Here is a 12,686-nt window from a genome sequence, read left to right on the forward strand (position 1 = left end):
GAAGCTCTTGATAGCTTTCGCAATCTTGTCCCTTGTAGCCATCTCATTGAGGATGGGGTTGTATAAAGTCCATCTGCGTGGGCTGTCAGATTTTGGGTTCTGCGCCCGGATTTCCAGGATCACTGGGGCATGATCTGATAGGGCTCTCGTGCCGATTGCCACCTCCTTGACGAAAGCTAGAGTCTGGGGGGAGGTTAAGAGGAGGTCAATCCTCGAGAAGGTTCGATGGACGCCTGAATGAAAGGAGAAGTCTTTTTTGGTGGGGTGAAGGACCCGCCAAGTGTCTACTACCTCCAGTTAACAGAACATCTTGAGGAGGCTCAGTGCCTGGGTGAAGTCGCTCGAGGTCGGGGGTGCGATTTGTCCTTTATGGGGTCAGGAACGCCGTTGAAGTCTCCTCCGATTATTGTCTGGCCTTCTATAAATGATGAGAGGGAGGTACTTAGTGAGTCGTAAAAATGTGACTGCCCAGTGTTGGGGGCGTAAACCGAGATGAAGGTGTATAGTTCTCCTAGCAGAAGGCATTTGACCGCTATGAAACGGCCTTCTGAACAGGCTTTTGTTTCCAAAATCTGTGGGTTCAAGTCCTTCCGGAAGAGGAACGCAGTGCCCCCCCTTTTTAGTTCCCCCTGAGGCGAAAAATTGGAAGGGGAATGATCGGGAGCGGAGCCGGCCAGTGTCCGACTGTAGTAAGTGCGTCTCCGGAAGCATGGCTATTGCCGCCTCTTCATCCTGAAGTTTGAGCAGAATTGTTTTCCGTTTGGCAGGTGAGTTCAGCCCATTGACGTTTAAGGAGAGGAGTCTCAGGATTTGGTGGTCTGCCAACCGGTCATGTTCCGTGAGTTGAGCTGACGGAGAGGGGGGGGAGTCGGGCGGAGGTGGGTCAACTGCCATTACTGTTGAGCTTTAGACGTGTGTCATCCTGCACTTGAATTTTTAACATGCGCCCCCAACAGGGGGTGGGGGGGCGTAACCTTAATTAGCGGGTGGGCCGACATTGTGTGTGCGGACGCATCCTTGGCCAACTGGGACCGACGGAGGAGTCAAGGTGTAAAGTATCGTGGGTTTCGAAGGATATGATGTTGGAACTATGGACCGTGGGTGTGTCCCGCCACCACCGGAGAGCTCTATTTATTCAGGGATGAGCTGGCGGTTCTGTAGTGAGTGAGGGCGAACCGGCCGATGGCCGAGGTCAGTGTGGCCCAGATTTCTGAGGTGCGCATCGCCCCTAGTTACCTCATCCTGTGGTTCCGCTGAATCTTCAACCAAGAGGACCGCCTGGGCTTTGGGGAGGGGGGTGGTTCAGAGTCCCCCACCTTTTCCGGATTCAGTGAAGAGGTCTCTCTGGGTGAGGTTGGCTGCATGATTGAGTTTGCGTCCTCCAAATGAGTGATTCGTCGGACAGTGCCTCTGTATGAGAATTGTAGCGCCGTTGGGAACAACCACCTGTACCGCACCTGTTGGTCTTGGAGGATGAGTGTTAAGGGGCGGAGCGCCCTCCGTTTTTGTAGAGTGAGCAGCGAAAGGTCCTAGTAAATCTGAAGAGGGGAGCCCTGGAACAAAAGGGAGTCTTCCGTACGGCTAATCGCTGAGATGGCCTCCTTAGTTGTAAAGAAATGAAGCCTGGTGATCAAATCTGGGGGAGGGTCTGAGTCCACTACCCGGCGCGGGCACAGTCGGTGGGTCCGATCTAGCAGTAGTTGGGATTTGTCTAGATCTGGTAGCAGAGCTTGAAAGAAATCCTCTATGTATTCCGTTAACTTGTTGTCGGGGACAGAGGATGGGATCCCTCGGATCCGGAGATTATTTCGACCGCCCTATTTTCGAGGTCCTCCTGTTTAAACTCCAGAATCTCATATTTATCTTGCAGGGCGTTGATGGATTGCTGGATTTCTCCAAGGGAGGCGGTGTGGGCTTGTGACCGATCTTCGACCTCCCCCAGCCGTTGTTCAACCTCTGTTACCCTCTGGTCTGTCTGCTCTACTTTGGAGGTGAGTTCCGCTAGGCAAGATCGAAATGCAGCCTTAATGTCCGCCATAAAGGCTACCAGATCCCCTCTAGTGGCAAGAGCGTCTTTTTCCTCCGGCTGTTTCTGTGGGGTCAATTTGAGAGGGTCCTGTTTCTTGCCTTTGTCCGCCCCTGCAAACATAGTGGGGATGTCCGCGGCTTTGCCAGCTTTCGTTTGCCTGGACATGGTGGTTGTACGGAGGGGTCGCGTTGGGGAGGTTCCGGCGGCCACCAGGGAGCCCCAAGAGTGTAAAGGAGGGCTCGTAGGTGAACTCTCCTGGTGGCGACCCCCCAAGGGCCAGGACTTGCGACTTCTTGAGTGTTGACGGGCTGGTTGATTAAGTGTGTCCAGTGGTGGCTATCGTGAGGCGATTTGCATGGGGGGGCACCAGAGGTCCGTTGCTTTGATGAGCGCTGGATGAGCGTGCTTGGGTGAAGATGTGGGCCGGGGCGCCCCAGGAAGAACGTGGGGGGTGAGGGTTTGTATCTAAATGGGGCTTAGCTGGAAGTCCTTCACCGGGAAGGGTCTGCGCTCTTTGCGTGGGGAGAGAAGGCTGTGTTCCAGAGGTTCTGGGCTGTGCCCCTGCGCTGCTTAAGGGGCCGAGGGCATTCTCCCTGTTGTTGCTAAGTTCGGTCTGGGCCTGTGGCCGACGGATAATGCTGGGGAAGGTCTCGTCGCCGCTCGGCTCAGACGATAGGGTTCCGGGGGTGAGAGGGCCCCTGGTGGCTGCGCAGGTATAGCTGTAGCCGCGGTTCTCACCAGGGTCGTGGCCGGCTCTGCCTCCTTCTGGGCCCCGGGCGGGTTCCGTAGGTGGGATCGCGGCTGTTTGCGCTGTCGGCTGTCAGTGTGCCCCTCCTCTTCGTCTTCTGCCAGCTTCTCTCATCTCGGCCCGTTCCGCTCGTTAGGGTTAGCGGGCGTCCGTCATCTTGTTTTCCTAGGAGGACGCTGGGTGCTGGGTTTGAGAGGCAAATTTAGGCATAACGCACGTGCGTTAGCAGGTCAACCTCGACCTCGGCGTGCTTCAGAGGTTCCGGTCACCAAAGATGGTACTGGCGATCACGGAGCTTCGCTGGAACCGCATGATAATCGCGGCGGCTTCTCCACGGGAGGCTTCAAGGGAGCGACCGCATCAGTGGCGCTCCAAGCCACGCCCCCGGGAAGAAAGTTTTAAAGACAGAGAACAAGGAAGAAGAAACCAAGAAGGATAGAAGGAGAAGGCGTAAGACGTCTGGCTCGGAGAGCCTCTCAAAGTATTCAGGCGAGGAGATTCAGGGGGAGGTAACCTCAGCTTCTGACAACCTCTGCTGGATCTCCGTCACTAGGGTGTGGAGAGTTGACAGGATGTCCATGGTTATGTCCCTCGGCTGAAAAGGGAATGATGGAGTGCTAGGCACTGTGCCGTCGTCCTTCTCGTGGACTGTGTGGACAGACACTTGGTTATTGTCGTCCATGGAGGAGTTGTTCATATTCTTAATGTAAACCTTGGAAGCCCGCTTTGGGGCCTCCTCACCCTCCCCCCTTTTTCCATCCTGAGGGCTGTGTACCGGGACCAGACCCGGTGCCTTTCCTCCACCCTAGGGGTTCCCCCATCCTTCGCCGCTGCCTCTGTGGCCACGTCACGTCTGGGATGCAGGGATACTCTCTGCAGTGTAGGGACCACCCTCGCCGGGTCGGTACCACCTGCTGTAGAGGTTGCCCATGAGGATATTGACGAAGCGGTCGGCGGCATCTTTGGCTGCGTCTGATGAGCCTGTAAGGCCTTTTTTTCTCCGATTTCTCTCATAACTTGGCTGGGGTAGAGGACTTCCTATTTGAGGAGGAACTCTATGGCTGGCTGGCTAAGGAGGTGGACGGCGACGGTGAGTGCGGTCTATCCAACTTAGGACCCGCATCAGCGGCAAACCTGGCAGAATCGGTCTTGCGGTTCTTGGTATTGTCTTGGACCCCCACGGATAGAAGACCGGTTCTGTGTGAGCCATGACCCTGCTCGGAGCACAGGTCAGAAACCTTGCTCGACTTGAGCCATGCCGCCAGCCTGCTATACCTGTATTTTTTCAAGAAGCCCAGGCATATATCTCGCACCCATCCTCATTTTGGTCCGGGTGCAGGCAGTATAGACACTTTAGATGTTTGTCCTCCACAAAGACGTTCCTTAACCCGCATTGGGTGCAAGGCCTGAAAAGTGTCCTTCCTTCCTTTTTCTCCTCCGTCATGGTCGGAGTGCGTGAAGTAGGCCCAAGACAGCCTTCCAGAAACTTCAATGAACAATTGCCCTTGAGGGGCGCGCAACTTCACGAACAACGGATCCCCACTGCCAGCTGCTGAAGATAAGAGCGAAACGGGCTCTGATGGAACAAAAATAGAAGTTTTTTCGTGAAAAAATAAAAGTACAAAATTGCTTGGAGAGCAACTCGTGGACTCCCAACACTGAAGCGCACAGTAAAAATCTGAAGATGGCTGCCAGAGGTGGGGCCTGAGGGAGAGGACTGTGATTGGATGGGGGCAGTATGACTCAGAGGACAGTGATTGGGTTAGAGGAGAAATATGGTTTTAAAGTGAAAGTGAAACTTTTTTTCTTTTACTGCAGATTCCCAGCCTGACGACAGGGAATATTCATGAGCATGTGAATCCATGCCAGATCCCATGCTGGAGAGAAGAGGAACCTCGGAAGGGGAAAGAAAAATGTCAAGGACACGATAGAGAAGCAGAAGAAACCTATTTCTGAACTGGTCAAAGTAGTTGCTAAGAGCTAACTACGAACAAGTTACTAAAGTGACTGTGCTGAAAAGCAGACCACAGGAGAAATGAGTAATTCTCCTGTGCCTTAGTTTCTTTTGATAGTGATAGGGACAGAATTGCTTAGTTTTGGGACATAGGACAGATCTTGCCTCGGGACTCACCAACGACTTACGAGTACCTAGTTATTTTTGTGTTAGGCAGGGGAAACCTATAGTTTAGAGATAGCTAGGAGTTTGCACCATTTCATTTAATCAATAAAATACATTAGTCTCTGTCCTTCTTCTGACCCACCACAGGAGACAAATCAAAAAAGCTCCAGACAGATAGGGTGCTACAAAAGCTACGGAAGTGGACTGGGATGGACAGGGAAAATGACAGAGCAAGTATAATACCACTGAAGGTATTTGGTGCATTTACTCTTTGAGGGAATCCTGTTTTGGATGCATACAGCAATGCTTGTTCCATGTTTAAAAATAATATGTAATATTTTAAAGTCTGAGAAATGGAACAGTATATACAAATTCACTTAGCCTTAATCAATCGTACCTAACAATTAAAAGACCAAATACAAGATATTAACAGGATTAAATACCGAATCAGAATACTAATATAAACCTTAAATTAGCTCAAACATCACAGATATGCAATAAATAGTGGAATGACGAGTGTCACAGGTTTATAATCCTCCACTGCACTGAACAAAAAGAAGCTGTGTGGAGTTAAAATTGTACACTGTATGTTGGTAACAGTGACATGTTATGTATGTCTCTGCGCATACTAAAGTCTGTACCCATTAGGTTCTCTGTTCCACAATCATGTCTGTGTCTCAAAAGAGGTTTTGACTTGTTAAAAAACATTCAATATGTGAACTTTGGCTGCTTATTAAAATGAGATGCTAATCTCACAGATAACTTGCATTACCTTCCTTTTCTTTGAATGGCGCTTGCTTTGGAAATCCACACCATTTTCAGCATGGTCACATCATTCAATGCATCAAAAGATTTCTATAAAATGAAAAAATATTTCCACAGGGTTAATTACTTCAATTCCAAAGGTTGTGCAATATTTCCATTAGAACCTCCAACCGCAACAATAACAAAATGTAAAAATCTGTAATTGCAATTGTCAAGTTTAAATCCACAGTGCAACAAAGCATCCAACACTTAATTTATAGAGATTAACCCATTTTGATCTCCAACTATATCATACATCATTTGTCGTCAATGATGACTTACTACCCTGTTGTCTGTTTTCCTGTCAGAGTCTTAACTTACCCAGCATCTCCCCAGAACAAGGTACAATACTTTGCACCCTAAATAAGAACTTATTTATTTTGTATGTATGATCAGAGGCTTTAATCACTACCCAGGATTAAAACATCAGACACTAGGGGCAGGAGTCTGTACTCCCGTTTTCAGAAAAGTTGTTAATTTTATTGTGTGTGTTTGCGCAAGAAGGTTAAGAGAAGTCCACTTGCTTTGTTGAAATGCACGCACAGGAGAGTGGCTCGTACCTAGCATCCAGTGCTGAACACAAGTCAAGGACAAACCTTCCCCCAACAAACCCAAATCACTCGGATTTTGGGTAATTTATCAAGGACGAACCTCAGACGAACTTTTGAAAAGGTTTGTACACATGGCCGAAAAAGGGGATATCTGTCTGGTGCTCCCATTCAGTCTCAGGAAGCTTTCAAAGAGTCAGGAGAACATTGCTGGAGACAGGTTTAAGAAATGTAGGGACATTTGTAAATATTAGAGTAGTTGTAGGAAGAATGATAGGGAGTGATAATATGTCACTGTGACCCAGTCAGAAAGCAAGATTTAGGGTTGTGTTTGCAGCACTATCTGACACTTTCACTGATTTGTAGTGGGTGAACAAGACAAGTGTCATCTCTAGAGATTTTCGGGACACAGATGTCTGTCTGCCTATTGATGGCAGTAGGCCAAGACCTATGTCAATTGGGTACATGAGGGAGGAGTGGGAGAAGCCAGAAATCCCTGAGGGCATCTTGTGGGGGAGGCACACGCAAACCTGATTTTGCAGCAAACATTCAGGGCGACACATCAGTGTCTGTCTCTTGAAGTGAGTTGCTGAGACAGGTGCTTGTGGGAGAGTCATCATGACCTAATTGTTCCTGGTAGGGAGCAGCAGCCATTCAGTGCGGCAATAGGGGAACAATATGTCAGCACTCAAAAAAGCTGGAGACAGGGGAAAACTTGCTGCTTATGTGTCTTTTCACACTTGCTGTGTGCCCTGGGAGACCAGAATTGCACATGGTCAATTGAAGGTATCATCCAACTCGTGTTCAACACCCCCATCACAAGTCACTCAGGGACACCTGCAACAGTTTCACCCAGCATCCCAGGTCCAGAAGAGCGAGGTGTGCAGATCTTATCCACCAAAGATCAAGGAAGAATAACAGGGTAGTTGAACAGAAGAAGGAGATGAAAACCAAAAAGGTATCCATCTTGCACTACCACCCACTGGGTCAGACAGTAATGATAATGATGAGTTGGTTGATGATCTAGACAAAGATTATGCGCCAGCAGAGTCGAGACAGAAAAAGCACTGCTGTAAGAAACTGTGGTGGAAGATGAGAATGATACCACAGATGTAGAGGCTGTAGTATTAATAGGATTATGAGGATTTGTTGCATGTTACACAAAGGATACTGGGCAGTTCTGACTGCAGCTGGTAGCAGGTGGAATAGGGAAACATAAGCTATCTGAGAAGGTATTGGCAATTACAAATTAAGGAATGGTCTATTGACCAAGGAGCGTGTGAGCAGCGAAGTACTGCTTTTGAACCTGTACTGCATCTGCCAGGATCCAGGCACTGCGAGCGTTGCTCTTGCCTGGCCCGGACTGCTTCCTGGAGGGGGCGGAGTCATCCGGACCACGTGTGCGATCACGTGACTCGCCGTGATCTGAAAACTGCGCTCGAGCCGCCTGAGCGGCGCATTTCTATTGACCAAGGAGCGTGTGAGCAGCGAAGTACTGCTTTTGAACCTGTACTGCATCTGCCAGGATCCAGGCACTGCGAGCGTTGCTCTTGCCTGGCCCGGACTGCTTCCTGGAGGGGGCGGTGTCATCCGGACCACGTGTGCGATCACGTGACTCGCCGTGATCTGAAAACTGCGCTCGAGCCGCCTGAGCGGCGTTAGGCCCGACGGTGAAAAGGCCATTAGCTGTTGTGCGGCTGTTTGGCGGCGTTCACAGAAGGTAGATCGCTGGGACTAGATTCATTACTGTTAAACACGGAGGTTCTACTTATAAAAGTGTTAATGCTTAATTCTATGTGAAAAGTAGTGAACCCATTTATATCTTCTCAGAATTCAATGATTTTATAAGTTCTATATGCGCTGAGGAGCGAAAGTGTGGTTACATTGATGGCATTTTTATATTAAGTGCTAGAACCTTGTCATCATCTAATGTTATAATTCATATTTCTCTTTAATTAGAGGTGTAAAGTTGGATTAGTCCCTACCTTTTATAGGACCTTACTAACTTGAATTTAATAGGTTGTGATTTCTGTTTTTAAATTAAAATTAACCATGGCTTATGGATTGCGTAGTGGGCGGTGTACAGAGGCAATACTAAACGCTTGTAATGAAACCAACAATGACTTCCTAGGCCATAAAAGCAGTATTCCTGATAATGAACTATTGGTTACCAATACCTTGGCGGAGGAAGCTAAAGATGATTACTTAAATAGCACTGATACTCCAGCACAAAGTACCTACTTCGCTCAGATTCATGCTAACCCAACTGTTATCTGCAATTTTATAAAAGAGGAAGTTAATAATGTTGATAGGGAGGGCTTGGCGTGCTGCATAACCCCATCATTACCTTGCACTATGAATGAAGACCAGTTTAGAAATATTATGAGGAAAATGGGTGAACTAGATGAACAAGTCAATCAATCTATTGATATGATGACCCCACTTGTTTATAGGCCTTCCAATAAGGGGATTTTTAACTCCACCTCTAGAAATCGCACTGTGCAAACTCGCAATGAAATAATGGGTGATGGAGGCACTGAAGTGATTTCACATGACTTATCGTATTCCCCTGCACAAATCAAATCCCATAGTAGGTCTATAAATGACGACCCTGAGGGCAGCACACCCGACAAGGGAAGTGCTGAATTTCAATCCCCTAGTCCCCTCCCTGTGATCACAAAAATATTAGATCTTCTGGATAAGGGCCATGAACTTACCCACTTGGAACTAAAGGAATTAAAGGCAACTATGCACTTTCTTTGTTCCAAGATGGATAAAATTGAGGGCTTTATAACTGCAATCGATACTATGAGATATTTGCAATATGAAATAGGTGGACAAAGACCCAGAGTGGTTACAAATGATTGTCATGAGAGAAGCACGCAATGTTCGCCCTCTGATCACCCTGAATGTAACAACTCCGGCCAAATATATGGGGTGACATCAGAGATTTTGAAGTGCTCTTGTGAGAACGAATTGAGTGAGATTAAGGCTTCAATAATTGCATTAAATAACACAATAGCTTCACAACTACTTAGTAAACCACAGCCTTGCGATATGCCGTGTAGTCCTACTTCCCAAGTGTTGACATTGGATCAGCCTGATAGTCCTTCAGTTTTGGTAGATGAAATTGAGAAGCAAAAAGAGACCGAAATCGAAAACTTGCACACTGAGGAAACTTCAACTTTTATGTCCCGTCGGGCTAGAAGGATGCATATGCGTGCTCTGAAAATACTTGCGAAAAAAAGGAGGGAGGAGAAGTGCATAAAATCTACTTCTATCCTAGAAATTGCAGATGAGGAGATCATTGACTTGGATCAGTTGTCCAAAGAGAGTCAGGATGCCCTTACACCTGCAACTGAACCAAGTGTAGAAAAAAAGGGTGGGAGCCTTGGCACATCTGCATTATTGAAGGTAGATGTGCAAAAGAATATGAGAAAGAACAAAATTTCTACTACACACTTGGATCAGTTGATCAAAGTGAGTCAGGATGCCCTTATACCTGCTACTGAACCAAGTGTAAAAAAAAAAGATGATGAATGCCTTGGCCCCCCTGAACTATTGAAGTTGGATGTACATATGAATATGGGAAAGAGCAAAACCTATACTACACAATTGGCAAAATTGAACACTCAGGAAACCTTAACTTCTAAAGCTGTAATACATCAAGATGCAGTTACGACTATTCCAAAGGCCCATTTAATACAGGGCAAGCGAAATGTAAAGCCTAACTCGGACTGCATCATTCAAAACTCACCTAAAATCACCTTAAATGAATATTTCCCCTCAGTAGGTAGATGCTGCACGTCAAAAAATCAGATTAAGCATCAGGATGGAGGAATTAGTGTCCCCCTAAAAATACCTCTGAGGAAATCATATAGTGAGATATGTATCAGTGCCTCGAATATCCAAACACATGTAAATAATGCACATAGAATGAGCAATGTAATGGAACCAGGAGTAGGAATTGGTAATAGTAACAAAACGAACGTAAGTTGCGCAGATGCAATAATGTCGGATAATTGCTTACCTGATAAAAAGGAAAATGTAGTGATGGTAAATGGCCGGGGGAAAAAAGTGGAGATATCTGAAGTACCTTCTACGACGCATTTGGGGAATTTATCAACAATTGATCGAAACAACGTGAGTACCCTCTTTGCCCCGACCCACATCTCCATCAATGGTCCTGCAATGAGTAAGTCCCTACTTGAGAATCAAATTAACACCATTAACTCAAATAGGGATTACGTTTTACCTGCTAGTAGGAGTACATTTCCACTTGAGCCGAATCCCTGTGCGGTTTCTACGACAACTACACAGGTTGTATCTTTAACGAACACAGAAAAAAGTACACCTGCTATTAGGCCTCATCGAAGTGAATTGGCAACTCAGTGCATCATCGGATTTGAGGGAGATGCAAAGATATTGGCGGGTAATCGCATTAATCGATCCTATACATTCTCCGTATTTTCAAAAATTCCTCAATTGAGAATAATCAAATCTGAGGATATTACAAGGGTTTCTCTGGCAAGTACAAATAATCATAGGGCTATCTGTTATCTCGCCTCTGAAGTTATAATGAAATTTATATGGTTTAATCGTGAGGAAATAGAAAAGGAGGGTTTGATGCTATTCACTTTTGATTGTGAATCGGAGGCCTTAATATTTCTAGAAACTCCAGGCAAGGGTATTGAAAAAATTCAAACTGCAGGTGGCCCTTGCGTGCAATTTGAAGCAGGGTTGGAGGGAGGATTGATGGAAATTTTGAAACTTGCAGCTAATACAAAAGGTCTACCATGGTTGGAACCTATGCTTTCAGCAATCTTATGTACGAATCCTCTGATCCCGGTGAAATAGCTATGCACTGATACACGCATGCAAATCTTATCATGGAATTCTTGTGGGTTTGCAAACCTGATGAAATGGCACTCTGCCCTAACCTACTCAGAACAACCTACTATAATAATGATACAAGAAACGATGAAAACTGACCCATTTGTGATTCCTGAATATTTAACTTTTACATCACCTGCAAGGAGATCTTTGTTAGGTCGTCCATCTGGGGGTTTGTTGGTTGGAGTCAAGATTTCCTTGCAGGCTCAATCAGAATTAGCTTGGGAATCTGTCAGTATATTGGCGATTCATCTTGTAATACCCTCATTTAGGTACTCATCTCTTATGATAATTTCCTTATATTGGAATCCAGCTGCCATCTCAATCGATGAAATGTTAGATGAATTAGATGCATGTTTATTGGATATATCTATCAGATACCGCACTTGTGAAATCATTATAGGCGGTGATTTTAATTCCGATTGTAGAGATTTGACTATAATCAATAAATTTAAATCATCCACTCTTTCACGTAGCAGAGGAGGCAAACTTAGAGAACTCCTCACGGAGTGGGACATGGACTTGATGGTCAGTAACGACATGAATCTTGGTAATACATGGTCAAGAGGATCTATGCAATCAATGATAGATTATATATTTGTATCTCACAATCTGTTTATGCACATGGCACCCCTAGAAATAGGACGGATTGAGATAGGTGATCATGCACAACTTTCTACCTTCTTTCAACTAAAATTTAACTCGCTCACACCTAACATTACTCTGGCAGTGGTTGAAATAGATCGTCCTTTCCAATCCATCAGATGGAACCAAGGAATATGCAACTTTGTTGTTACACAAATCTCCTCAGAAATTGAGAGGATTAGAAGTGCAGGGGGAAATTACGATCACACATTGTGTATGCAGTATTCAGACATAGTTGCAACAGCTCTTGAACGATTCCGCAATACACAAAGTAATGTGCAACATCCACATCCATATGATCATACATGTAAACTATTAAAAAGGGAGAAGAACAGGGCATTGAGACATTTAAAGAGAGGCAACTTGGGCAGCGAAGTTAGTAAGACAAGGAGGAATGGTATACTATTAGCCTACAAACATAACTTGAGATCTGCTCGTATTTCGAATTATAACAATGCAAATTGTACATTAATTCGTGCCATCTTAGCTCATGACACACGAGTAATTTGGCGTACACTGAAAGCTGATAATAGACGCGTGGCAACGTTTTCGTTAAATTGTATTCCTGAGCACACTTGGCAAACTTTCATAAAGGCAAAATACCAACTACCTTGCAAATTTCGCTTTGTCCCTGATGTCTCTCTCGAATATTCCAATATCCCAAGGCTGAACTGGGACTGTAACGATATTATATGGGCGATCTCCAGATTGACCTATTCAAAAGCTGCAGGTCCTGATGGCCTTCCCCCCTGTCTTTATAAGGCAGATCCCGTGTTGTGGGCTGACATCATAAAACTTAAGTTTGACGCTATTATTAAATCTGGGGAAGTTCCACCCTCTTGGCTTACTGCCAATATAGTACCAATTTTTAAAAAGGGTGATCCATCTCTCCCAGAAAAT

The 12,686-nt window shown here is 46.0% G+C and overlaps 1 protein-coding gene across 4 annotated transcripts in view; it reads right to left on the reverse strand.

Annotated features, from left to right (window-relative positions):
- The window catches only part of YTHDC2 (YTH N6-methyladenosine RNA binding protein C2), a 2,707,399-nt gene that overhangs the window by 1,067,789 nt on the left and 1,626,924 nt on the right, over positions 1-12,686 (reverse strand). For all 4 annotated transcript variants that reach the window (XM_069625524.1, XM_069625523.1, XM_069625522.1 and 1 more), the window contains exon 18: positions 5,669-5,751. In XM_069625524.1, coding sequence (XP_069481625.1) covers positions 5,669-5,751 — 83 coding nt within the window. The remainder of the gene's footprint in view (positions 1-5,668; positions 5,752-12,686) is intronic.

Source organism: Ambystoma mexicanum, chromosome 6p, assembly GCF_040938575.1.
Source record: "Ambystoma mexicanum isolate Mex_15411 chromosome 6p, UKY_AmexF1_1, whole genome shotgun sequence".
In the NCBI taxonomy this organism is placed as follows: domain Eukaryota; kingdom Metazoa; phylum Chordata; class Amphibia; order Caudata; family Ambystomatidae; genus Ambystoma; species Ambystoma mexicanum.